At 40.2% G+C, this 27,432-nt stretch overlaps 1 protein-coding gene across 2 annotated transcripts; it reads left to right on the forward strand.

The window, feature by feature from the left end:
• LOC145445237 (uncharacterized) lies at window positions 1-27,427 on the forward strand. Of its 2 annotated transcripts, none has more exons than XM_080323401.1 (9): window positions 1-451; window positions 4,096-4,247; window positions 4,903-5,048; window positions 6,100-6,277; window positions 7,478-7,594; window positions 14,596-14,835; window positions 21,982-22,110; window positions 24,076-24,181; window positions 25,797-27,427. In XM_080323401.1, exons 1-9 carry the CDS (start codon window positions 189-191, stop codon window positions 26,437-26,439), a joined length of 1,974 nt encoding a protein of 657 aa, XP_080179527.1. In that variant the 5' UTR covers window positions 1-188; the 3' UTR covers window positions 26,440-27,427. The 2 variants fall into 2 exon arrangements, with proteins under 2 accessions (XP_080179527.1, XP_080179526.1); XM_080323400.1 differs by having other exon boundaries at window positions 24-451; window positions 24,070-24,181.
• The last annotated feature ends 5 nt before the right edge of the window (window positions 27,428-27,432 follow it).

A 27,432-nucleotide genomic window follows, 5' to 3' on the forward strand; every position in this document is an offset into this window, starting at 1 on the left:
TACAATACCGTGAAACGTGTGGATGTAGATTAGGGATTCCAGATCAGGAGTCGGCTAGCAGTACTGCTATTTTATTTCAGTTACTGAAATGGACATCTGACTTGCTTTGAATAGGGCTCGGATTGCGGAGTCCGATTCGAATCAACTATGATTCTGTTTTGCGAATACATAGCTGCAGCGTTGTACCGATGTATATTACGCCACTATTGCGTTTTGCAGTGATGTATGGACTAATGGCGTTTAAAGTTGTGCTGATGAATATTTTGGCAGTATGCGTCACTGCGGATAGACTCGTCAAATTCGCAGGCTTTAGCGTGGAAATGCCTTGCTATTTGCCTCTAAGAGACCACGAATACGGCGTCATCGTTACATACAACTGGACTAAAGAATCCGAGCACATTGCACAGTACAGCGTTCAACATCTATACGAGACACTGAAACCAAAACACCGGTAAGTCAGTAAGTGTGTTACAAATTTTCATTTCTAAAGCGTACGAATACTAAGAGCCAACAGACTACTGCTACTACTACTACCACTAATAATAAGCCAACGAACATGCTTTTGAAATGATCAGATTTCTTTCCGCGTTATATTATTCCTGAAAATTTCGACGAACTAAGGTGCTTCTTTCGCTATAGTTAAAGTAGGTGGCATACAAGATATTTTTTAACGCTTCGTTAAATATCGTTGGAATACGATGGCTTTCTGTCGGTAATGACTGCTCCTTACTGACTGGAGTCAGAGTCGGAGTTAGTGAAAATGACTGCGACTCCGACTTCTTTATCATGTAAACAATTGCTTTCAAAGATGTCTTTTAAATTACTAATAATACGGTAACTATAATGGGATTTTTATGTCCTATCAATCACTGTTATCAGTAACGATACAGATCGGGGCGGCCAGACCGTGCCCCGCAGGTCAAACGTGGCCCGCCAGAAGGTTTTGTGTGGCCTGAAAGGTAATTCTCTACATCAGATATAACATCAGGTAAAATTGCAAGGCCAACCTAAATTTGATTAGCCTGACCGCGAGATTTGATGATGACTGAAACACCAGTTTCGGCGCATTGGCGTAACCAGGGACCAGCCGCATTCATCGCAGATCTTCGTATATGACCATAAAGTAGAATATTCCGTAGTAGATTTATTTGACTTGAAATTTTTCTCAGCACTTCGTATGAACTATTGTCACAATTCTTGCATTTAGTATTTGAAACCCTCCTAGAAATTATAAATACGCGTAATTTACAGAATTTTGGGTTCAACCATACTCGCATTTACGAGATAACGTGTCGTCCAACATGGGACTTCGCTTGTGCACTCATTGTTTTGACTGCTCTGTTTCCAGTTAAAGTCTTCTTAAAGCCACGTTTATAACTGTGTTTGGTGATATCAAATGGTTCGCATCATAAGATACTAATTTTCCTCACGTTTAGCAGTATCTTGTCGCAATTTCAAATGCTTATACCAATAGACGAAATACCAAGAGGGTGGTTGCGTTACTATTCTGTGAAATTACTATGAAATGTCGATCTTGACCGTCTGAGTCTCGAGTCATGTGACTTGGTTCGAGTCATGCGCAATGACTCGAGTCCAAGTCGAGTCAATGCACAGATTGACTCGAGTCGAGACATTTTGGTATTTTGAGAAAATGACTCGAGTCAAGTCGAGTCATTAGAAAATCGTGACTCGAGTCGGACTCGAGTCGAGTCATGACTCGAGTCATTGCAACCCTGTTATTACCATCGTAAAACTTGGATTATGAATAAAATATTTACGGAGGTCAATTCTTTAAATATTTATTATAGTGCACCGTAAATACTATTTTATTCAAATCCAAATTTTTCGACGGCAATAACTTCGCTTCCAGTGGTTGGAATTGAACCAAATTTGGTGATCATCGTTTCCATAGACAGCCTAACATTTTCATGGGGTGAACAGAAAATTTTCAAATTTTTTGTTATTCATTTTTATATAATAAATAAAAACTTTCTTTTCCTGTAGCAAAGCGGCTACTGGCTGGAATTGAACCAAATTTTGTGTGTAGGCTTAAATTAGGTAACCTAACAATTTTATCAAGTAGCCAGTACGATTTGAGAAAAAAGTCATTTTTGAATACCCCTGCTAGACATATTATATTTGACTACTTCCTAAATTCCGTTTATGACCAATGTCTATTAGTACTGAGCGTGTGTGTGTGTGTGTGCTTGTAATCAGTACAATATGTGATGGGAATATTAGTAAGATGCATGAGAGACGTGCAGCGTACCAGAAACTGTCGAACATTTTCTACTGACGTGTCCTCGATACGATCACCAAAGACAATATTTAAAAAACGTAGCCGAACGTAGCAGTGTGAGCTTTACGTTGGAATGTCTGCTAACTGATCCGCACATGGTTAATGCGATCGTAGAATTTGCTGTTTTGTGTAGGCACATCTGATTCAACTATAGCTCCCTCAGGCCTGGTGCACAAGACCCTAGTAGTCGAGCACCATAAAACCCCTTATACATACATACATCTATGTATTAGTTGTTGAATGTTGACTCATACTAATACACAAAAGCAACAGTTCCGTTATTTTATCTACATTTTAATTAGGCCTATGCAGCATGGGATGTAATGTATGTCGTGTTCGAATGATTCATGCATATTATGTTATTATAGAGTTCATGTTATGAACTGATAACATATAAAAAAGGAAGGAACTTTAGAAAGGCAATCCTTCATGCATAATGAATAATTCGAGCTGTGCCATAATGAAACAATTTTGCATGCCATCGTTAATCATATGTTTGCATATATTTATTGGTTATATGATAGTCATTTACCGTAACCGTCACTGTGGTCATTTAATTTTCGAAGTAAATTGGTAATACTGTTGAAGCCGAGGTTGGAGTCGGAGTCTGTATTTTTAACGACTCATGAATCGTAGTCGGAGCCGGAGTCGGAGTCGGTACGTTTAAAGACTCGGGAGTCGGAGTTGGAGTCGGAGTCGGTCCATTGAAAATGTGTGGAGTCGCCGAGTCGGAGTCGGAGTTCGAGTCGATGGTAAAAGTTACCGACTCCACAGCCCTGGATATAAGCACCAGTGTCAACCACGCACTCAAGTTTCAAATTCAGATTTGAGATATCGGCGTGAGCTTGTTTCATAGTGCATGGCAGTGGTTCTGATTCGCCGGTCCGTGGCAACTTTCCTGCAGGTCCGCCAAGTATACTAGAATTTCATATCTCAATTCTAGATTGCAAGAAGTTGGACGATTTTCCATTAAATAGATAAATATAACATCAAATTTTAAATTGATATGATGTTTGAAACTTGTGTTCCTGCCTATTTTCCTAATAGAGTTCATGGCCCGCTTTAGGAGTACGTCATCATAATAATGCAAGTGTTGTGTGAAATTGTTCGAAAGCCTCCTACGTAAAGCTGACAACTTATATGTGAAAGTTACGGATACTTTTAAACGAACTTTGGTAAATTACAACAGTGTAATTAAGCGGTAATTGACAGTATAATACAGACATATAAACAACAAATTCCCATTTCATTGAACGAACATTGGATAATCGCAATAAAGGTAATAGTTTCTAACAGCACTTCGCGAGCTTCGCATTGCAGAAACTTCAATAGGACCAAGTATAAATATCTAATATCAGAAAGGCTGCCTCAAATGAAGTTTTCAATATTGCATTTGATTGCATACATTTGACGTGATTAAATTTAGGGTTAACTTTGATTTTTGAAGGTTCGCCTGATGTATGCAACAGTTGTTTTGAACTTTTACCGGTCCGCGAGGTCACCAAGGCTGAGAACCACTGGTGCATAGGGAGTTTTACATTCTTTCGTGCGCTTATGTAAGGCTGTCTTTATTTTGTACAATGAAGCTAAAGAAAAGCTAATGAAGCTAATTAAACGAGGAAGCTAATGAAAAGCTAATAAAGCTTGGTAGCTTGGCTGCTGCGCTAGTTATTTCGTGATATCAACAGAACAGCGATTGCCTATAATTCTGTGACGCGTTGCCTCAATATCAATCTATTCTTCTTCTGTGTTTGCATAACCAGAACCTATCGATAACACGATGGGTAAAATTTCAGATGGTTCCACGAATCGCTCGGTCGGCGATTATCATCGTCTTCGACAAAGCTACGCATATCCGATCTCAAAACGTCAGACGGCGGTCACTACACATGCTCCACCATATACTCTGACGTGTACCTGGAAAATTATTTTACTTTAGTAGTCAAAGGTATGCATAAATTTGTATATCTGTCGCATGGTATATGTGGCTATCAAAGAGCGTCACCGCTATTTCGTCTTCGTGGATGTAAAAGAATTACGTGCGCGATGAATGCTCAGACTGATAGGACAGTTGCTCTTTCGGACGGGAACGCTAAGGACATCTACTTTTTGACACGCTTGTAGGGCAATATAGTCTCTTGTCTCGGATTGCAGTTCCACTCGAAAATCTATGCCCTATCCTGTAACTTGAGTCGAGCCAATCTGAACTTACCCATCATCCATGCGTCATTCCATTCTAACTCCCCACGCAACCCCGAACCAACTTGACGCTACTCCTGAATCCTGATCTAATTTAACCTAACCCAAATACGACCTTAACTAATTCAACCTTATCAACTCACCCCAAACCGAATCTCTCACATAGCCGAATATTACCCCAGTTCACCTCTAACCTATAATCTCGTACCTAAACTAGCCATTTAACGAATTAAATATCTGAAAAGTTCCGTTCGAAACGGAAAATGTCTGAATTTTCTGATCACCGCATGCAATAGTCAAAGCCCGTTTTACAGTGAAGTAATGGTGTGCGGGCGGAGAGTCTAGAAACAAGTTAGATTTTATCAGAATCGCAATGTCCCATGAACTTTTCATTTTCTTTTCAGGCCAACCCGATATAAACATTACAGGTAGCAGGCCACCACAAGTACTTCGCCAGATTGGAAAGCCCGCAGCGGCGTTTTTGGGCTCGTGTGTGTCTGAGGTCGACTCGCCTGAAAAGTCACGAGTATTTTGGAAAATGGGCGATAAGGTTTGGTTTCCTTATTTCTGATAGCCGACCTTGTGTTTATGATGACTCTGTATGGTGAACCTCCGGTTATAAAAATAGCCAAAGCAGACCTGTGTGTACCAGATATATGCAAACGCGGTGTCGTTGGTATCGAAATTTGCAACGTAACAGTCCACTATATCTCTAACTGATTATTGTTTTACTGATTTCGCTTCATATTCGTATTGGCGAACGGCATTCGTGATTTGAGACTTCAGATTGGTTGTTTCTAGTCCGTAGCGTCCCGTCCAAATTGAACTTTTCTGTGCAACGCTATCTGGAATTAGAGTTTAGTTGTCTCTTATATATATTACAGTCTATACCAGGGGTGGTCAGAACCGCTTCATGCGCTAGCATATCAAAAATCTTAGATTTATAACAGCCACAACACAAACATTCAACATTACGAATTGATTACGTCACAATGAAATGTAGGATATGGAACAAAGTTTATTACTGCCTGGTAGTGATATGGTGCGTCTCCACCTGGGTGGCAAGGTGTTTGATATCAGGCTAATATGACGTCAAATCGGTGCGGAGCAGTTCCTTCAAGCGCTAATGAGCACTAAGGAATATTTCAGCTCGGTAATCTTATTATTCTGTGAATCTGTCTTCGTGGTAATTCATGGCAAAGTTTTGGTGTTTGCCTTCGTGATAATCACGTTAAAAAACGCATGTGCATCGTGCAATCATCACATAGCGGCAATCAAAAGCTGAAGGAGCCTTATGGGCTCGCGAGCGGTGGTTTGCCCACCCCTTTAGCGACATCAGAACCATGGCTATCTGCAGGTCTCAAAATAGCAGCCGATACCATGATAGAGTTTTTTTTCCGAGGACCCGTCCTCTGCCATTTCCAATATTGTTGAAATTGCGTCTTCATAGCGACTATAACCACAGGATTATATCACTCTCTAATAAGGTTTTCGCTATGCCAATTCGTGAAATGGATGAAAATGTTTTAGGTACTTGATCGGGTCCTAAATTTACAACGTCACCGGCTCAGTCTCAACAATGCTAATATCATTGAATGCAGGATCTTCCTGGAAGAATGAAGAGAAGCAGAATTGCTGGCATGTATACAAAAACAGTTGATCTGATTCTACCTCGATATTTGATGGCGCCACATCCGAATTCGTTCCGAGAGAAATTCACCTGCGTCGTGGAAATTGAGGGCAGAACATACTCGCAATCCTTCATGTCCAGGATCCCGTGTAAGTAGACCTCTTCTGGTAACGGCTTGATTTTCCGAAATGGTTTTTGTCGTTTTGTACCTTATCGTAGCTAGTGCTGGGCGAAATTGAGTTATCCGAGTGATTTTATTCGAAATCGAGTATACTCATTACTACGCCATAGGAGAATGGTTGCTATGGAAAGTTCAAATATGTGCCATTTATGCGACCACGAATAAAATAGTTCCAGGTCTACGCCACATAAAGATAATATGGTGATATTTCGACCATAACTATGTCATTGCACTTTGTGACAGACAGTGCTGTTGGTTGATCAGAACATGATTTCACAAAAATAATATTTATATTAGAGTGGGTGGTTTCTATTACATGTTTTGGATGCTGTTGCACGATCAATGGAGGTTTCAAATCATCAAAGTTGATAAAAAAAGGTATCAAAACCATAGTTCAGGTTGACACTGTACCTGTTAGTGCAAACTTTGGTATAATTTCAGTGCTAAAAAAGTCGTTTCGAAAAATATAAGGGTTGTAACCAAGCCACAAGGTTTCGATTGTAAGTCAATCTCACTTTTATAGTTTTTACTCGAGTCAAGTCGAGTCATTTACAATTCACCATCGAGTCAAGTCCGAGTCATAGTGTTTTGATTCGACTCCGAGTCCAAGTCATTATGTTCACTGTTCCGTTTTCAGTTCAATTTGGTTCAACCCACTCTTTTCAACGCTATCGAGGGATGTAGAATGGCTCGCATTCATAATGAAGTAATTTTCCTCAGTCTTAACTGTCTCTGGCCCTATTTGACAAGTATCAGGACTGATAGACGAAATACTAATAATGTGGTGACTTTACTAGTCTTCGAAGTTGAAAGGAAATGTATGTCTTCGTCGTCCTAGTCGCGAGTCATGTGACTTGGTTTGAGTCATGTTTGAGTAGACGTCAGGTCAATACCAAACTTGTCAATATTTCTGACGCATTTATATTATTATTTGATATGTTTTCATGATATACACAAATAGCATCTTCATAATTCCTCTGTCCCTATATAATTACATAAAAATATTGCGCTTTAGCTAATAATCAAAATTTAATATAGCGCGGCCCGCGAATGGATTCAGATGATGAATGCGGCCCGCGTGATGAAAAGTTTGCCCACCCCTGTGCTAAGCAAAAGAGATGAATATGTGTTAGCAAAGTAGCGCGTAACCAATATCCATTCATCACAGACCCTCCCAGTGACGTGAACATTACCGGAGAAACAGTAATTCGTGATGGTAACGGCCTTTTTCTGACGTGTGACGCGCCGGCTTACCCCAAGAGTACATATATTTGGAAACTCGCAGGTAATCATTCATTTCTTTTGATGGCGTGTTATTTATTATCAACACTAGACCCCGACATATTATCCGGTTAGCCGATAGTCTCGAGTCGATACTTTGATACGAATATCGGTATCGACAATTAGAGGTAAAAATATTGGCAATTTTCGTGAGATGGTACTAGGTCAAATATACGCATTAGCGAAAAGAGCGTATATTCACCCCATAAGGGTGGTACGCAAAAAGAGAAACCAACTCAGAATTATATCGCGGCCATAAATCCTGTACGTGCCCACGTACATACCTTCACACGTTTCTATTTACATGCATAATTTGGAATAAAATGTTGTACTGTATTTATATAAGTCTTTGTATATTTGTATAAGTCTGGGGCAGGTTCTGATTTCGTGTGACATGCGTGTGTATATTCGCACCCGCATAGCAGGGGTTGTGTAAGGATGGAAATACACACTCTATTTCGCTAACATTGTAGGAAGTCTGCGATTGATAAACTGGGAATATTGCTCCATTTGTGATAGCTTACAGGAAGAGGTGGTCAAAGTAGTCATTGTTGGTACTCATGTTAAAGTATAAGTAATATCATATCATAAACCCCTACTCACAGACAAGTAGAAATAGGGATTTCAAAGTAAGTAAACATGTCCGTTCTCTAGTCCCAGTTTTGCCTGAAAATCTGAAAATTGTCAGGCAGAAGTAGAAATACCCGTAGTCTATCTATCGCAGAGGTCTCAAACTCAAATGTGCTCGCGGGCCATTTTTCCAGTTTCGACGACACCGCGGGCCGCAGCATTTATAGGGGTATTCTATGTCTTTCCAAGTAGGCCTTATTTGGCTGGAGTGAATTGTCCTATTGAAAGTGAGCCGATCCAGCAGACTGACAGTATAAACATCGTCAAAATTTGATTTACTCTTGTATCAATTTAGGCCTGGCACGAAAAGAATCATCGCATTTATAACTATTTGAATATAATTGTTCTTGTATTTGATATATATTAATTATAAGATATAGACACCATATGGGCGGAAAAATGTATGTTGCCATCATAAAAGCTATCGGGTTATAATTTCTCAGCTACTATGAATATTTTGAATTTAACAGATTGATTATAGAGACTGATTTGATATCAAAACATTTTTAGGTTGAGCTCTGTAATTCCAATCCAGGATTCGGGTATGCTTCTGATAAGTAGGCTATTAATCTCATCGCCAAATATCTTGAAATAGGAGCAGAAAAAAAATATAAATATAATATAAATATATTAATGAATGTGTCCTAGTGATTGAAATGTCGGAACGCTGACTGGCCCATTGTTGTTACATCGTTGGAGCGTACCACTACGGTACTCGGTACCTTTGAGTGGCTTTAATAACATGGTGTAGCGACCAAAAATGTAACTAATAGATTGCCAATGGTTGTCATAACTATTTGCTTAGTTAGCGACTTTCTGATCTAGTACTATTCCCCTGATACGCGTTTAGTTTGTTGCGTTCATGGTTCTAACAAATTCACGGTATTCCGAGTCCACTCGAGTCATTTTCATTTTGCAATCGAGTTGCCCGAGTCTGAGTAATTTTAAGTAAGGTCGCGTCAAAGTCCAACTCACAAATAACAGACACGAATCGTCTAAGGGTCAGGTTTTGTCATCATGATGTGGAAATGTGGCGAAATAGTGAATCGTCCACTGCATGGTAGCGTTTGCAATTGATGTGATAGTGAAGATTGATGAATAGTTTTAGGCTTTCGGAGCAATTTAAGAGGGAATTTTCACTTTATAACCTGAAAAGATATATGTGACACTTATATATTGTCAAATTAATAAAAATCTAAAATGTCGTCGCGGGCCGCACAAAATGCCCTGGCGGGCCGCGTGTTTGAGACCTCTGATCTATCGTAACTACTTGAGTCATTATTACAAGTAGTCTAATCCTGCTAGATTAGTCTAAAAAAGTTAACGTACTACGGAACCTATCACCTCCGCTTACAGGTTTTCAGATGCATCCTTTCTAGTTTATTTCATAGCTTTGTTCAACAATGACTTTTTCACTGCTATTAGCTGAAATTGTTATGTCGGGTAAAACAACGATACACGCCAAATTTGGCTCAGTTCTAACCAGCATAGAAATGAAGCTACATGAGCTTGAAAATTTTTGTATTTAATAAAAAATATAGAACTTCTTTTCAAGTTCTATTGGCTACAACATGAAATTGTCACGTTTAAAAAAAAACGATGCGTACCAATTTTACCTAAATTCCAACCTGCGGAAGCAAAGTTATTGCAGTTGAAAGTTTTGGATTTGAAAAACTCAAATAACTTCGCTTCTACGGATTGGAGTTGAGTCGAAGTTGTTTTGCATCGTTTTTGTAGACAAAATGACAATTTGATGTAATAGCAAGTGATATTTCAAAAACTAATTAATATATTAGATTTAATTGAACATTTCAAATCCTGTAGCTTCAACTCTACTGGTAGGAATTGAGCCAAATTTTTTTGCCAACCTAACAATTTTAGCTAATAGCAGCAAAAATCGGAAAAAAGGTTATTTTTTAACAGGCCTATTGTCCAAGCGTAGCAATGGCTCCAACAGCTTTCAAACAAATGCTCGAAAGTTTTAGAAATACGAGTTAAGCTAGTTTTCATACTTTTGAAATATCGGCTGCATATGTCAGGGTAATCGGTGAAAGTGCTAATTATCGATTTTGTCAGTATCGACTCAATTATCCAATATCGGTCGGGCTCTATAACCAAAACGTTACAATCATCACGCCACACATATTACGCGTCTCTAGGACTAGATATCACTGATTTTGTAATGACATATGCATACTCCTTCGTCGAGATATATTCTGCTGTGGGGTTCAGCTTTCAAGCCAAATTCAAATTGATCATATGAATAATTCTGCGTGAATGACGGAGCCACAGAAGTCAGAACGATCATAATTTATCTCCTTCGAAATCTACCCGAATCTATGCAGTAAGTCTTGTAGAAATTGCCTGTTTTGCGATTTTGAAAACAGTATGCGATCGAGTGCAACAGACATTCCATGCGTAAGATCAATCATAATACCAGCTCGAGACAAAACAATACCGTGATTGACGAGTATCCATAACACTGTCTGACACTTAACCAGATGTTATTCCAACTCCGGAGGCTTTTGACAGTTGTTTAGTGACTCAATACAACATACAAAGTTAGTTCGATACTTTACAGCAATGTGGATAAGATTCGGTGATTCAAACAGTGTTCAGATAAGGGAAGGGAGTGCCTACTGCACATTATCACTGATTCAAATCATTGCATCATTTTGATAGAATTTAATCATCCACGCAAGCGTTGAGATCGATTAATACGGAGTAGACAAAATGCGATTTTGGAATGACAAATTACCGGAGAATCTACCTAGAATTGTCATTATTTTTATTTTATTGTCAGTAAAATCGTGGTAGTGGCGATAACCACACCACAGGTTTTGTGCGCGACATCTGAGAGCGGAGATAATAAAGTTGGATTAGCAATGAAATCGATTATCGCGGTCTTCAGGATGTATCAACCCATGATTAAGCAAACCGATTGATCGCAGCGCATAAAGTTAGCGGTAATCTCATGATTTAACAAGCCGGAACAAACTATAGATAACTAATTATAAAAACTGCGTACACTGCCCTCATTGGCGTACCATTCCTAGCACAATTATTCCCGTAATGACCTTGCCGATTGTCTCCCAGGGTTGTAACTAAGTCACAAAGCTCCAAGTCAATCTCACTTTTATGGTTAGACTCGAGTCAAGTCGAGTCACGTTCAATTCACCACCGAGTCTTGGAATCGGTGTCATGTGCTCACACTATTTTTTATTTTTTATTTATTTATTATTAAATTACTTTAACTTGGAAAATTATCGCTGCTCACCTGATATCTCAGGCAAAAAGGCCAGCGATTCCAAAGTCCGAGTCTAAGTCTTCGAACAGAGGTTCGAGTCCGAGTCATGGTATTATGACTCGAGTCGAGTCCAAGTCATTGTGTTGATTGCTCAGTTTCCAGTTAAAGCCCTGTTAAGCCCACTTATATAACTCTGTTTGATGATATCGAATGGTTCGCCTTTATAATATATATATTTTTTCCTCACTTTTAACAGTTTCTGATCGCATTTTCAAGTACAAGTACCAATATACGAAATCCCAATAGGCCGGTTACTTCACTGTTCTTCGAAATGACAATGAAATGACGGTCTTGACCGTCTGAGTCGAGTCAATACACAGATTGACTCGAGTCGAGTCGAGTCATTTCCGTATTTTGAGAAAACGACTCGAGTCATTACAACCCCGTTGTCTCCTATGTATTGGCTTCACTAAACAATCAAGGGATTATGTTCGCACCATTGCCGAGCGATATCAATATTCTATAATCCGTTTCCCAGCTGTACCTACAAATTGGAGACGACTTTCATTTTGCGACGATGATAATTCTACCTACAATAGTGCAGTACCGTTTTCAGCAGGCTGCTGCTTCATTCAACAAATTGACAATTGACAGCCTACAACGCGTTTTCGTATTGTGATGCAACAAATAACGCCACTTGATTGAAAACTCGAGACACCTCGACTAATCATCGCGCGTAACCTTTTCCAACTTTACTCGTCGCGATTAGCAGTATTTAATCACAGGATTGGACCAGGAAACTTTATTATCTCCGCCTAAAATACGTATCTCCGCCCTCGGGATTTCGAATCAAAGATATACGTAGCATAGCTCCGTATTAGCGCGATGTTAAATTACATTTCGAATTTGATTCACCCTATCACTGACGTTACGCTACTGATGAGAGTCAGTCGAAAAGCTTTTAGCGAATAAATTACCAATATGAAGTTATTGTTTCGCGTTAAATTATAAGTGTACTACATATATCTTTCATCGATACAACGGAAAACAGAGTATAGACGTACACACTCATGCAATACATACGCATATGTATATTGTATAGCTATTAGTAGTGCAAATTTTTACAGTCACAATCATACTCAAGCTGTTTGTTGGAATTTTATAGTGCAACTTTATAATATTTTTCACGCAACTTCTCTGCAACTCTTATCGAGTGATTCAAATAGCGTGTTATAAACTATTTCTAGGTTCTATTCTCATTGATACGCATAGCGAAGAGCTATGTGATGGATTAGCGTCATCTATATCAAGCTATTTATTTTGTTCAAGTCACCAACACTGAGTTTTGCTGAATTGCCACGAATAAAGTTTGCAGGCCCAGGGGGTTGTGGGTGTGGTATTTGAATTGTTTTGGCGGGGTGGAAGTACTGAGTGATCGCTTTACTGTTTGACTTTTAGCGCAACACTATTTCGACATTGCGTTATTTTCTTGCTGCGTACCAGCAAAAGTGTAATTTTCGGCGGTCTCGCCTGGCGTTCCGTGAAATAAGAAAGCACATAATTTGACAGCTCTGCCCGAGCCGACAGCGTAAAGCTGTCATTTAGGTTTCAAATCTATTAACGAACGTAAAAGTTTATGCATGATCGATTGAATACCGAAGAAAGAAACGGAGAAAGCAGACAGCATGCAAATCTTAAACTGTTGGGTTATAACTGGGAATTCTTGTGGTATATCATACCCAAATAATTGAAAATATATATAAATGCAACTATCTATTGAAACCTTTGTTAAAATGAAGTGCAACTTTCTTACGATCTTAACGCAACAAAAATTTGCCCTGACTATTAGGTATGCTATTTCAATCGTCAACAACATTTTCGTACATCTTAGATCAGTAAGAACTATTTTCAAGCTCAAATTTATCCGTTTAGCTCCAACAGCATCGAGTTTTCCTTGCCAAATACCAGCATATACTGGTAACCAGACAAACGAAGTAGGCTATTTCTAATTTTTCGATGCAATTAAGTAGTTATTGCCTACTTTCACTACTTAATGAAGCGGTTCTAATTTCAACTTCTACTCGGAAAGTTTTTCAGGAAAAGCTACTTATCTTTCATAGTTTTGTTTTTAAAATCAAATGATAGTTTTGGGCTAAGATGGCACCACTTTTCTGTCAGAAGCACCTTGCGAAATGACCATCACAGTAACTGCTGAAGATATTGTCGAAGATCGTACCTATATTTGCACCGTCATTACCGGCGGTCAGTTTGCGTTCGTTCCAAGGATGCATTTTTCAAGTTGCTAACCCCCCGACGTATCCTCTTCCGACCTCTACTCGACTTCAAGTAGTTTTGACATCTTTGGGTTTCTCGTGGTTTCCCGAAACCTTACAGTAGCTTATAATATATTTACTCATGCTATATCACCACGAATATCTGTGAATATTGCTTAATTCAGCCCTTTTTACAAGGAGATGACGAAATACTAGACTCATTTCACCTGTCGACGAATAACTCTGCAGAATGTCAATTCTACCTCCCAATATTGGCATGTGCGTGCTACGTTTATGCTGTATTTCAGCTCAGAGCCCTTTCTGCATTATGTTGCTGCTTTAATCCGTGACGTTCGACTGTCATGCTCATTTTAACATTGCTCATACTGCTTTTTGACTTCAGAAATGCGAGGCTTGACCTTGGAAAGTGGCATCGCATTGCTGCTACACAAATTGGTTCGAATTCATGATAAGATTTATCCAACATTGGTGTCTCTGGAAAACACCATCGGAAGCTGTTGGGATGCTTTTGTGTAGGAGTGCGCAATAAGTGGTTGCGTTTGGGTCAGCATACGGCTGGATAAGATTGACATCGATAAAACATTGACTGAAATTAACCGTAGCGAGATGCCACTGAAAATCAGATTAGGATCGCGGTCCAAGTACCACTGTTGTAAATGCTAGAGGTAGAATTGGCATTGGTAACTATCGATTTATCGTCCACACATGACTGCGCCTAGCCTACTGAAATTATATTGACTCACTTTGTTTCGAGATATTTTCTCTGCCCCAATTCGATGACCGACCTGATCACAATAAATAATTGATTGATTTATTTATTACTTCATTTCACAGGCAAAGTGGTAGCTACTGGTTACGAATATCACGTCCGAAAAATGTCAAGAGACATGGCTGGTTCGTATTCTTGCCATGCTGATAATAAGATCGGCCATAGCTTCAAAGAGGTCGAGATCATAGTCCATTTCCCACCCGAGAGAGTCAAGATAACTCGTGATCGCGCAACAGGCAATTTAAAGTGCGAAGTCGTGGGTGGGTGTCGGCCAGCTCCCAAAATTTCGTGGATATTGGAAAATGGTAAGTTTCTTTCTTCCAACTGTGAATCGATCGCAGAGTGATCATTATTATTATTACGTCTATCCCTGCCCAGAAATTCCCAATATACCTGGACATGTACTACGTAGTTAGCTGTATATTAGGGCTGTTAAAAAAACAACTCCTTTTCTAAATCTTTTTTTGCTAGGTAGCAAGAAAGATTTGAGAAAAAAGTTTTTTTTGGGAACAGCCTTACTGTATATATCCCTTTTCCTTCGTTTACTTGAGCAATTTCACTTTTTCTGCTATACGTTCCCGTACCAAACCAAGCTGTTCTACAAGATGCGCGCAATCGTACCCAATCACTGTAATCCGTCATCTTTTGTTAGAACGAAGTACTGTTTATTGTTCGATAACCAGACTATGGGAATTGCAAGCCCGAATTCAAATTAAGCGGAGAATTGTCCCAATTAAAGCATTTTGACCGAATAAAGCTTTTGTCCCTTAAACGGAGTCGACTCTATGTCGGGAAATATGTCCGTGTAAATCTGCTATCCTTTTTACCGGTACTTATAATCAATACTCCCTCTAAGCTGCGAACGTGCACAAATGCGCAGTGCTGACACGGTCTCTGCGCTCAGAAAATCTAAGTTGCGCACAAAAAATCCGAAGTAATGACCTTTTTTAGTCATTACGCACTGTTGTCCAAGGGTCTGCGCAATAAGTTGGTGAGTGTGCGCAGACTGGTTAAAAATTAGAGGGAATGGTGCTTATGATCGTCCTGTACCTTACCTTCGCGTACGCTTGTATCAGAAGTGGACGGTTTTCAGTGGTTGAATGCCCTATTCGGAGTCCGCTTATAAGTCATGTAAGTGAAACGGAAATCGCAGCACACACCTTGATTACTATCGTTAGCCTGAAATATAATTCCTACTCATTTCTGTGCTGAAAGTTTATGTCTGTGTCGCTGTGTGACCACAATAAGACGTGGTGTCGTTAAACCGTCAGGAACAATCCTCGCGATTTACTGTTACTGTAAATGATTTTATCGAATACCGTAATCAACATGGCCGGCGTATGTCGCTATATTTCCGAAATGCGTTCGATATGAGGGGTGATCCAAACTATGAAAGCTGTTCCTTATAATATAAGTGTACTTGATTAGAATATATTGTAACTGCGATACGTGTTACGTGATTATGATTACCCATAAAAGCACTGTCGTCAACAGAAAGGAAATATTATGTGCCCCATACCTCGGCGCAATGCAGATTTCTCGTTATGTCATTTTGCATTTTGGCATCATTTCGCTGTATGTCTGGCCTTCAACGTTTTAATCCTGGCTGCAATCATGCGTATTCGTGGATATAATCCAGGCTGAATAATGTGGTGTGTATTCAGTATACGAAATCCTGATTCAACACTAGCCCGTAAATAATACTTATGAAGCATATTGTAATAAATTTTCCGAAATCATTGTCTAACCCAGTATGGTGTCCAGGTAAAGACTGGATCTCGTCATATTACAAATACCCTGTGATTTACGACTGCAATGGGGTTTGTTTGCAACTCGTAGTAACAAAATACCTACGAATGATAATCCCGCTATTTCTGCACTTTGGTTGGTTGGAATAATACGAATGATGCCAGGCACAACTCGTATATCATTACTAGGGCAAGTTTTTGCAACTTTATTTTTACAGCTTCCGACAGCTTCGTAGATACTCAGAATCTATGTACTATGGTGTTTTAAGCTGTTTGGAGGGATTTTATAGTGCAGCTTTTTGCAACTTTTCTCTAATTTTCATATAGCCAATTTCTACTGCAAATTTCATCAAATATTGCATAAAAATGTAAAGGAGTAATTTAAAAACATGCTATAAACTATTTCTAGTATGGTTCTACTCTCTTCGATTTGCATAAGAAAGAACTATATGAAGGTTAGCTTCACCTCACTGTTATGACACAATGGATAGAAGTTCAACTCCCCCTGCCAAGCACGACGGTGCCCGGTAAATATGTAAATGGATCGCTTTATTAATTCTGTTGTTTAGATTTGAAATAGTTTCCCATTTCACGAACGCCCAGGCGAGACCGCCAAAGATTACATTTTCACTGCGTCCCCTTCTTCGGGCTATTGATTTAGTTAAAGTCGCCGAGAGTGATTTTTTCTGTAATGTCGTGGGTCAAGTTTGCAGACCTAAGGGTTTTGGGGTGTGTTATTCTACTTGTTTTAAAGGGAGGGGTCATTGCTGTGCTGTTTATCTTTTTGTGGAAAATTATTCCCGCATTGCGTAATTTTCTTGCTGTGTGCCGAGAAAAATGGAATTTTGGGCGGTTTCGTCAGACCGTTGAATGGCGAAGTAACAAATTTGGCAGCTCTGCAGGAACTAGGTTATTCAACGGAGCCTTTCGAGTATCTCATATCCTAAGAATTCAACAAATATTATTAATACAACTTTTACTGCAACTTTTGTTAAAATTAAATGCAACTTTGTCGCGATTTTAGTGCAACAAAAACTTGCCCTAATCATTACTCGCTTACTGGCCTCTGTACCGAGAGAGAGAGAGATTAATAATAATTCGCCCTTCTACGTTGCATCAAATATCCGTTACGGAATTGCTACCGAAAGGCGAATAAATATGAAAACGGCACATATTTTAGGAGAAGGGTTTTTTCTGGTATCTCCTTCTGGGTGGCTGCGATATCCAGCGCGTATACCGTGTGCTAGCGACCTCATTTTATTCAATTGAATTTGTCACGCTGAAGTAACCGGGGTTCATCTTCCAGTCTTGTCACTGAGGCAAGTTTTTGTTGCACTAAAATCGCGAGAAAGTTGCACTTAATTTTAACAGAAGTTGCAGTAAAAAGTTGCATTTGTAATTTTTGTTAAATTATTAGGGTACGAGATACTCGGGTGGTTCCGTTGTATAACCTAGTTCTTGCAGATATGTCAAATTTGTTGCTTTTCCATTTCACGGACGGTCTGGCGGGACCCCCAAAGATTACATTTTTCCCGGTACATAGCAAGAAAGTAATACACCCCCCCCCCCTTCTAAAAAAGCCATACAGCACAGCGATTACCCCGCCACCGAAAAGAAGTCAAATACCACACCCCGAACCCCCTAGGTCTGCAAACTTGACCCAAGGCATTGCAGAAAAACTCACTCTTGGGGACTTGAATAAAATCAATAGCCTGAAAAAAAATGACCCACTGAAAATGTAGTATTAGGAGGTCTCGCCTGGGCGTTCGTGATATGGTAAACTAACTCAAATTTAAACGGCAGGACTGATGAAGCGATCCATTTACATATTGTTCGGGCACGGTCGTGCTTGGTAGAGGTAGTTAAACTTCTTGCTTGCAAGCCATTGTGACATAGATAATTGTGAGATGCAGTCAACGGCAACCCATCTATAGATATTTGTTATGTAAATTAAAGAACCATACTAGAAATATTTTATAGCATGTTTTTTAATCACTTATTTACATGTTTACGCAATATTTGATAAATGTTGCAGTAAAAATTGGCATGAAAAATGGTTTAAAGTCGCAAAAAGTTGCACAATAAAATCCCTCCAAACAGCCTAAAACATCATAGTAGATGGATTCTGACTACCTAGAAAGCTACCTGAAGCTGCAAAAAAAGTTGCAAAAGTTGCAAAAACTTGCCCTACTTACCACGCTGTAATACAAGGTTGTGTCATTACGACAAAGCGTGTACGAATTTGACCTCTCTGTTATTGCTAACAATCCTTATTACCTGCCTTGAACGGCATGGATTTAGACATAGCTATGATATGAGTGGAAATCTGTTATAAGAATCAGTAACTTTAGCTTATCTACTTAATTAAACGAAAATCGCGTAATGTACCGATTTCCACCCTAGCCTAGAGTATAATGGACATCATTTCACTTTTCGGTAGAATATATTAATTTAACACCCGTTCTACGTTACGTAAATGAGCCAAATGCACTGTTTCAGATCGAGATATATCCCACGGGTGTATTGGGTTTTGTGTGTGCATACAACCCCCCAGAATGCGCCAAATGGTGATGTAGCATGCGTGAAAAGAACTCACCACGCCCCACAACACCAGCTTAGGTGAAAGTTTGAGTCATTTAGTTACTGTAATTTTCCACGCATACCCTGCATAGGTTCATCTCAGTACTCCGACTCGAAAGCAAATTTATGAATTTCGCTTACTAACATTCAGTATAATACAATATCCAGCAGCTTTATGGGAGTGAAGTCTGATCAACATAAATTGCGCGTATCTGCACATGATTGCAAAAATTCCCGCATGTCACGCCCTAGTATTTTTAATTTTCCAGCTTGGACTTGGTTGCTCTTACTGAATAACATGCATCCATAGGGCTGTTTTATGTTGAAGGGACGCCGCGCTGTAAATATGATCTGGTTTCAAATGAAAGATAATAGTGTGAAAAAAATTTGACATGGCAGCAGCCATGTTATTCATGATTCCATCGGTTTCGGACCGCTGCTGAAACATTTTCACGAAATGTATCATTGCGGGCCCCCGAAACCCTCAAGATTGTTAAATCGTATTTAAAGGTAACATGGTTTTGATGCTGTCAGCATTGTGTGTCCCGGAGGGAAAGCAAAAGTAGAATCAGCACATCGGTAGCATGCAGAACGTTGCTCATGCATTCAAATTTCCATCCTGTTGCAAGAATCTGCACTAGCGACTTTCATCGCTATTTTTGACGAATTGGTTATGGAGGTCGACCAGCTTATAAGGATCTTGTCAATATTTTTGACGCGTTAATTTAGTTTGTTTCAAATATACATTTATATTATCTCCATATTTCCTCGGTCACTACATACCGTAATTTTCCATGTGTAATACGCCCCCCTCCAGTGCGTAATACGCAACCTTAAAATGACATGTAACTTCTAGGGAAAAGCTTTTACCCATGTATAGTACCCAGTACCCACCCTGCATTCGCAGTACATGCATAGTTAGTACATGCGCAAATGCGGACTATACAATACAAGCTTCTCGTGTTGTCAAACATACCAACGATGGTTATGTTTTAGTATTCGATATCATTCTGCTTTGCGATGTCACTGTTGAACAATCATGACATAACCATCGCTAATAATTATACACTTAACGGCATTGTCTCAGCTATTTTAGAAATGTAGATGGTGGCTAAAGCCTGCGAGGCCCGCGACGCGATAGTTCAGGCTAGCGATGATATCTTGCGCACGAGGCCCATTAGAGATGCGGTTGCTCAGGCCAACGGTTGTATCATGCGCACCAGGCCTGTTGGAGATGCGATTATATTGTGCGCACCAGGCCTGTTGGAGGTGCGAATGTTTATGCCAGCGATTATATCTTACGCACATGGCCTGTTGTATAATACAAAAATGCCATTATTGCCACACAATAATACAATGTATAATGTATATGCCATTGTTCAGGCCTGTCGTTGACGCGATGAATTAGCGAGGATTGTCGCGCGCGCGTGCACCGTGCAGCAATCAATGACTTGAGTAATTTCGCTGGCGTACAAATGGCATACCACCTCAGAAAGAGATCGCGTGCTGTTGGGCAGCCCAGACTACTCACGCTAATTGGCAACGCGTTACGCTGATTATACGAATTACCGAGCACGATCGCTGGATGTGATGCGCGATTGACAACAAACACGAAGAAAGGTTTCATTTCGAGGGATATTTTTTCAAGGCATGTTGTACCCATATGCATAATGCGCAAAACATCGGTAAATTTTGAGCATTATACATGGAAAATTACGTAATTGAATAAAATGTCGCGTTTTGGCTAAAAATCGCTTTACTATGATGCGGCCCGCGAATCTTAAAGTTTGCCCACACCTGTTCTAGTCTAATTTGTGAAATGTGTAATTGCTGTAATTTCAATTATAATATAATTTCTGTTTGTTTTCTTTTGAAATGCTACCGGAGAACTTTATAGAGCAGTTTCAGTGGGTGTTAACTTCTTAGAGCGCGACCAAATTCTGAGTTTTATTGACACTGACACCCAAATCTCACATTGAACTGAATGTATTTCTAATGTTGGTATGCTATTATTTTAGCCAGACCCAGCTCCTGGTTAGGACATTAATGCACGCTGAGTTTTCATGACGTAATTCTTTTGCTGCTTAGTAAGATATGGCTTGTACGCAATGGTTCGTAAATCTCATGTGTCGGTTTGGCGGGGTTGGCGTCCCCTGGCTTACGATGTGTAATTTCTTGCACTATCTGATCACGTATATACAATACAATATATACCGGTTCCAATATTATTGACCAAATTCATACGTGATTATGAAATAGATACCCTGCCCAATGGTTTTCATAAGATTAACATCCACCATCTTGGTGCGTTTACGTATAGTAGGCCGACAGACATAAGCAAACAAGTCTTACGTCCGCAGTTACCTAATCCGGCTCGTTCGTGAATAGCGTAATGCTGGAATTATATTTCACCAGCGAAAGTGCGTGTTTGAATCGTATGTATGGGTAGCGATGGAATGCCCCGAATAAGTAAGGGGTATGGGAAGCGATTCCTCCAGAATAGGTGTTGGTCAACCTATGGGGGTCCACGACAATGCTTTGGAGGGAGTTCTTGTGAACACATATGAGTAGAAGATAAAATGATTGAGCGCAGAAGAGAAGTTTGTTAACCTTATAGGTCAAAATATAGCCTAGCCTAGGAAAATGACGTGCTTAACGGGACGGATTCCTAAATCGATACATCAATCGCGTATTAATCCGCCAATACAAGGAAGAAATCGTATTTAGTGTAAACATCAAGTGAAAAGCATAGAGACCAAAACAGTACCGGTATTCAATAAATTTATTAACGTTATGTACTTCAATATCTGTTGAAATCGATGAGACATTTGTGGTCGAGCAAAGCTGTCAACAAGTTCTTTTAACTTTGACTGGATGTCAGACGGAGAAACCCGTGTTCATGGTCGTACAAAGTACTATAGCGTAATAACCTACAATGACTATAATTTGGCGTAGTAAGTACGTTTTGAGGAATTATGGCAGACTGTGCCCATGTCACATTATAATGAAGACCAGATACTGTATGCGGGCCTCTCCAAATCCCGTCGCGAGCCTGGTACGACCCGCGGGCCGTATGTTACCCGCCCCTGGCCTAGCGGAATACTAAAACGAATCCGTTTACAGGCGAAGAAATCTCTGACAACCAATCCACGCTTACCATGTTACACAAACCTGTTGGCATCTATGAATGCATTGCTGAGAACGATCTTGGAGGGAGTAGAGCCAAATTCGAATGGACCCCGGAATTTGAAGGTCAGTACGAATGACAATATTGGACAATGGACATATTATCTCGTCGAACGCCTTTTAATATTATAGCGAGGTGTTGGTCATTTTGACTTCTTTTTTATATTGGCTGAATAATTTCCAGAGCTGCCCGAACCCATCACCGTTGCCACTTTAGTAAAAGTAGGACTAGTGCCGTCAATTTAAACTCTAGTATAAGTGGAAGTAGCTATTCCCCAGACATCGCATGACGTCTTCAAGCGCAAAGTAAGAGGTTTAAAACAAGGGTTTCAAACTCAACTTGCGTTGCGGGCCGGATTCCAACCTTTAGATCGCTCGCGGGCCGCATCAGGCAAATTGTTCCAAAAGGTTACCTGAAAATCCATGTTTGTGTATTTCACGTGAATACGTTATGATCAAGCCTGTGTACGTGGATGGCATATTACATCATAATACTGATCATAGGGATTGTAACAACGCCGTTATTAGCAAACAATGCAATTGGCATGAGTACGATGATTTGCTGGTTGAATACAGTTATAAACCACTGAAATAGGCTCTAACGACGATATAAATTGGCATATTTCTGTGATTCCTTTGCTTGAAGTCGTAATCTGGCATGGCCCTGGGAATGCGGTGTGAGGAATACAATTCAACTATAAACGCGTAAGGTAAAGTTTGGTTTGTTAGTATTAAATCGCAATTCGTGTTTATGTCGAGGCCGGTGACCTTTTGAGTCCCACAGAAGTGATTTCGTGGGTTTCGCATTGACGCTTTGCCTTCTGTGAACAACATTTGTTATAAATGTTCAGGATAATACAATAATTTTTCTAATATGCTCATAATTGCCTTCCGGGCCGGATGAAATGGTCTGGCGGGCCGTATGTTTGACACCCCTGGTTTAAAAAGTGCTTAATTAGCTCAGTTCAGTTGATTAATAAAATTTCATCATTTCGAAACACCACAAGACTGCGATACAATCAAAATATAGGGAGGTGTCAAAACGACTTGGAGTAGTCTTTGAAATCAGACACCAACCTGGGCGTAGGCGATGTAAAGAGGAGGCATGCACACTGAATGAAAAGTAAAAGAAGTTAATATAAAAGCAAGTGATTTCCAAGATTACATTTGGTTTGCGGTTCGCATAATAATTTTAGCAGCCCCAGTTAATCTGAGTTGGCTTCTTTCGAAATCGCAATAGGTATCCTGATCCTCCCGACTATAAATGCCGTAACACAGCTGTTTTAAATGGTTACAGTTACAGTTTCTCTCACAAAAGTGACGCAAACTCCTCCCAAAATTACTTTCTTCTTTTCAAAATACAAAATGTAAAAAGCAGATGGTTTTGTCAAAAAAGTTACTGACCACCTATAGGTAACTACTCAAGTAGAAGACGGAAGGCATCGAAAATTACTCGAGTCGCCAGCTTGGTCAACTATGTAATACGTTAAGATACCGCCACAATGTTCGGAAGTCGAAGAGGTATTTCAGGTGCTAAATAGGGTGGAGTGAAAAAAAGAAAAATTTGAATTTCAAAAAGTGCAATTGATATATATTTGGTCCTAAATCTCAAATGAATACTTCTATCATGATTTCAGGTTCTTGCACCCTCTAGTGGTCGTGTAATTTCACCGAACGTGTCGAAAATAGCTAATTTTGCCATATCTAGATAACCGCTTATGCTAGAAAGCCAGTTTTGGGCCTAAATCTGCGAAAGCAATATGTTTCTGTCTCACTTCCATTGAACTTTGTCTTGAAAATGTACAGAAAAAAAGTTACAAGCAAATATTGATTTTTCAAGTAAAATTGAGCATTGAGCTAAATCTAAGCGTTCTATAGTAGAATACCTACAAAGAAGCGCAATGTCGGAATCAGATTCCGCAATCGTGACCAGTGATTGCTCTTGCCAAGTCCGCTGCCAATATTCGCAGAAAAATACAATTTGCACAAGTGTTATCTGATGCCTGATGGTGATTTTTTTTTCAGCTTTAGCACAGATCGCAAATACACAATCTGGGATATACGCAGTAGTAGGTGTTGTCGTTGCCGTGTTCGTTGTAACTGCAGTATTGGTCTTTTTGGGAAGAAAGCACATCAGGTAAGCACTAAGCACCGCCTTGACAGCAAATATTTTGAAACGTTGGACTCGATTTATACCGCCGTATAACTCTGAGGCAGATTCTGGTTTCCTGTGCCATGGGGGTATATTCACACCCGTTTATCAGGGGTGGTACACGGGTGAAAATACACGCGCTTTTCGGTAATTGAATATATGTATCCGAAAGATCGGTCTTTTTGAAGTGTTATTAGTAGGGAAAGTTTCTGTTGCAGTCAAATCCGACGAAAGTTGCATGTATTTTTCACAAAAGTTACACTACAAAGTTGCATTTATGGACAAGCTCCTTGTAATTATGAGGGTATGAGACACTCGAACCGATCCGTATCCAAGACACTCTAGCAAAACTCAGTGGTGGCGACCTCAACAAAATCAATAGCCTGAAAAAATGACCCAGTGAAAATATAACTTTCGACGGTCTAGCCTGAATGTACGTCAAATCAGAAAGGACCTAAAATTTAAACGACAGGGAAACAATCAAGCGATCTATTTACAGATAGTGTCAAATATTTCCAGTAAAAAGTTGGATGCATGAAAAATCGAAAAAAGCTGCATGAAATATCGATAAAGTTGAAAAAATTTGTCTGAATAAAATGGAGAAAAGTTGCACTATAGGATTCCTCTACAAACAGCCTAAAACACCATACTACATAACTTCCGAGTGTTTAGGAGTCTGCCGGAAGCTGTAAAAAAAGTTGCGAAAACTTGCCCTAGGTAATCATCATTCAAAGTTAATCTCGTAATTTCGAAAGTAGCCACGTCAGATAACTGCCAACAGTGTGCGAACCCTTGAAGTCGTCGTGGATCAACAATAGTTATAGATCACTGGAACATGATGGATGTTCTGAGCTCTGATGATGATGTCCGCCGACCGTAAAGATGCTACATCAGGGTGTAGTCCTGGTCGAAGATATTTTTGGTCCGTTTATGTCAGGAGCTGGAAGTCGTTTTCGTCAATGGAGCCATATTTACGCTATATGTCCAATTTTCAATGTCACTCCACTGTGACGCCAGAATTAAAGATTCGCGACGTCATGGATAAAAAAAAACAATAAAACAACAAAAAAACATGTTTTAAACAAGGGACATGTTTTACTCACGTTTGTCTTAAATCGATTTTTGTTTTAAATGCAACTATACTCGGCTACTCGTAACGATTATTCGAACCCATACACTGTAAATCCGCGGACGGAAAATGAGTTTATTCATCAGATTTTGGCTACAGCGTGGGTTTAAATCAAGTGAACGTGCCTTTCAGGTAATAAATTGTACTTTCACACTCATCCCAATGAGCGGAAATCAGTAACTTACGCCAATCCTTACGGAGATATATTCCTGGAATTCCCGAAAGGGTGGTACCCGTAACAGTCAGCACTATACAACCCGTAAATATATCTTCATACGAATCGGAATATTCGACTCATTTTCTCCTTGCGGAAGGGCGCGAAGGCACAATTGGTACCTGAAAGTGACGTTCACCTGCTTTACATATAGCCCTTGAATGGAGATCGGCGAAACACACGATGTTATGATTCAGTGTAACTTCGTAAACGGTTACAAACATCCCACACGCCTCAAGTGCGTATTTACTTTGCAGGAGGGGACGTCTGTGCTGGAACACATACGCACTCAACGACGGATCTAGCGTCGACAACCGCTCGCAAGGGCAGAGCGTGTCTGAGCGCCACGATCCCAAGTCCGCCCACGAACAACCCGACACTTCATCGTCGTCCGTCCGGTACAGCCCGTCTCTGACAGACGAAGATCGCGAATCTCCCTCGCTGGCCGCATCCGTACACTACGGCGAAGGCCCTTCCAATCAATTGCAGTGGAACGATCGCAATTCCGTTACAGTCACGCCCGAAATGCTTCATTCGCGCGCTGAAGCTGCGGCTTTTACAAGGCCGTATGGCACCATGCCGGCGCGTATGCGGGAGCGCGACGAAAGTGTTATGATGGGTGCGCGCGCACGCGACGATTCCACTGCGGCGCCGGCGAACATAGACGTAGAGCTCGAAACGCTGCTTGCTCGCGCACGCCACAGGGACGCGATGTTGGCGTACGATTCCGTAAACGTTGATTTAACCCCTTTGAAAATGCTGCAGCGAGATGGGTATAAATACACCTCGGTTCAACGCCAGTCTTCCGTGAATCCTCCGGAAAATGAAATCCAGTGTCGTAGTCCATTCAACATGGGAGGCGATGGCAACATGACCATTCGCAGACATACCGCGGTCTAAACTAACTGCTGGGCATTTGACGATAGCGCCAGCGCGAAGTAAAGTCACTTATCTTTTTTGCATCAGCCAGCGGTAGACTGTTGGTTCATGTACGATGCTTGCTGCTTTTCTCGCAGAACGATTTGCAATTTCATTTTCTCTTTCGCCCTATAATGTCCTGCTATCCATGCTATTGTAGTTGAACACAGTTCTGGCGGTGCAGTAGCTCCACAATTTCATTGATAATGAAGCTGCGGACTGAATGATTTTAGTTCTCGATGGCTCGTAGAGAACTAAGGCAGTCTGGTAGAATTACAGAGTCACCGATGTTATTTTGGTGGCATGTGAGCATGCGACACAGCAGTACCCGATACTTGTATTGTAGGTTAAAGCTAGGGTGAAGTTTTGGGGATATAAAATGACATGCTTAGGTGTCGCATGCTCATACTCACATATCAGAAAACCAATAACGGTACCGCCAAGAATCTCAATCGTTTACGGAGCGGATGCATCTAGTATAGTCTTTGCACGATGTCGCCGCAAAATGCGATACTATTACTCTCCTAAAACGAATATTTTTTTCCTGGCGAACTTTGCCGGAAACGCGTATACGAAGATCGGGCCAAGATAGCAGCTCGTCTTTGCTATTCGCTCTCGTGATCGAAATCCTACATAAAAAAAGGATTAGGACTTTGAAAAATATGCGAACTTGGTCAAAGGTTTATTATTATGGCTACGCTACAGTTACACGATAGATTGTTTGTAAGAGCGATTCATTACGCTTTTGATATCGCATTTTCATGTCATTCTTATCATGCTTTTCACGCCTTTCATGTGTTCGCTTCATCATTGCCGTTTTATCATCATCTTGACCAATATGTCACTAATCTAGTGGCTTTATTCGCTTAAACTGTTTTATGTGCCGCTTACGGGAACTAAATTGTATCGTCAAATTTTCTGGCTATTCGATGAAATTGTTGGCTTAGCCAAAAAACGCTGCATGACAATTTTGGC

This window comes from Botryllus schlosseri, chromosome 8, assembly GCF_051294905.1.
Source record: "Botryllus schlosseri isolate E-star chromosome 8, Bs_hap1, whole genome shotgun sequence".
Lineage (NCBI taxonomy): Eukaryota > Metazoa > Chordata > Ascidiacea > Stolidobranchia > Styelidae > Botryllus > Botryllus schlosseri.

Bases quoted from the DNA above. Each gene is read 5' to 3' on its own strand.
- LOC145445237 (XM_080323400.1), top strand. From the start codon at position 189: ATGTATATTACGCCACTATTGCGTTTTGCAGTGATGTATGGACTAATG. The intron at 5,049-6,099 runs GTTTGGTTTCCT...CATTGAATGCAG, and splicing joins TTTGGAAAATGGGCGATAAG to GATCTTCCTGGAAGAATGAA. The intron at 6,278-7,477 runs GTAAGTAGACCT...CATTCATCACAG, and splicing joins CTTCATGTCCAGGATCCCGT to ACCCTCCCAGTGACGTGAAC.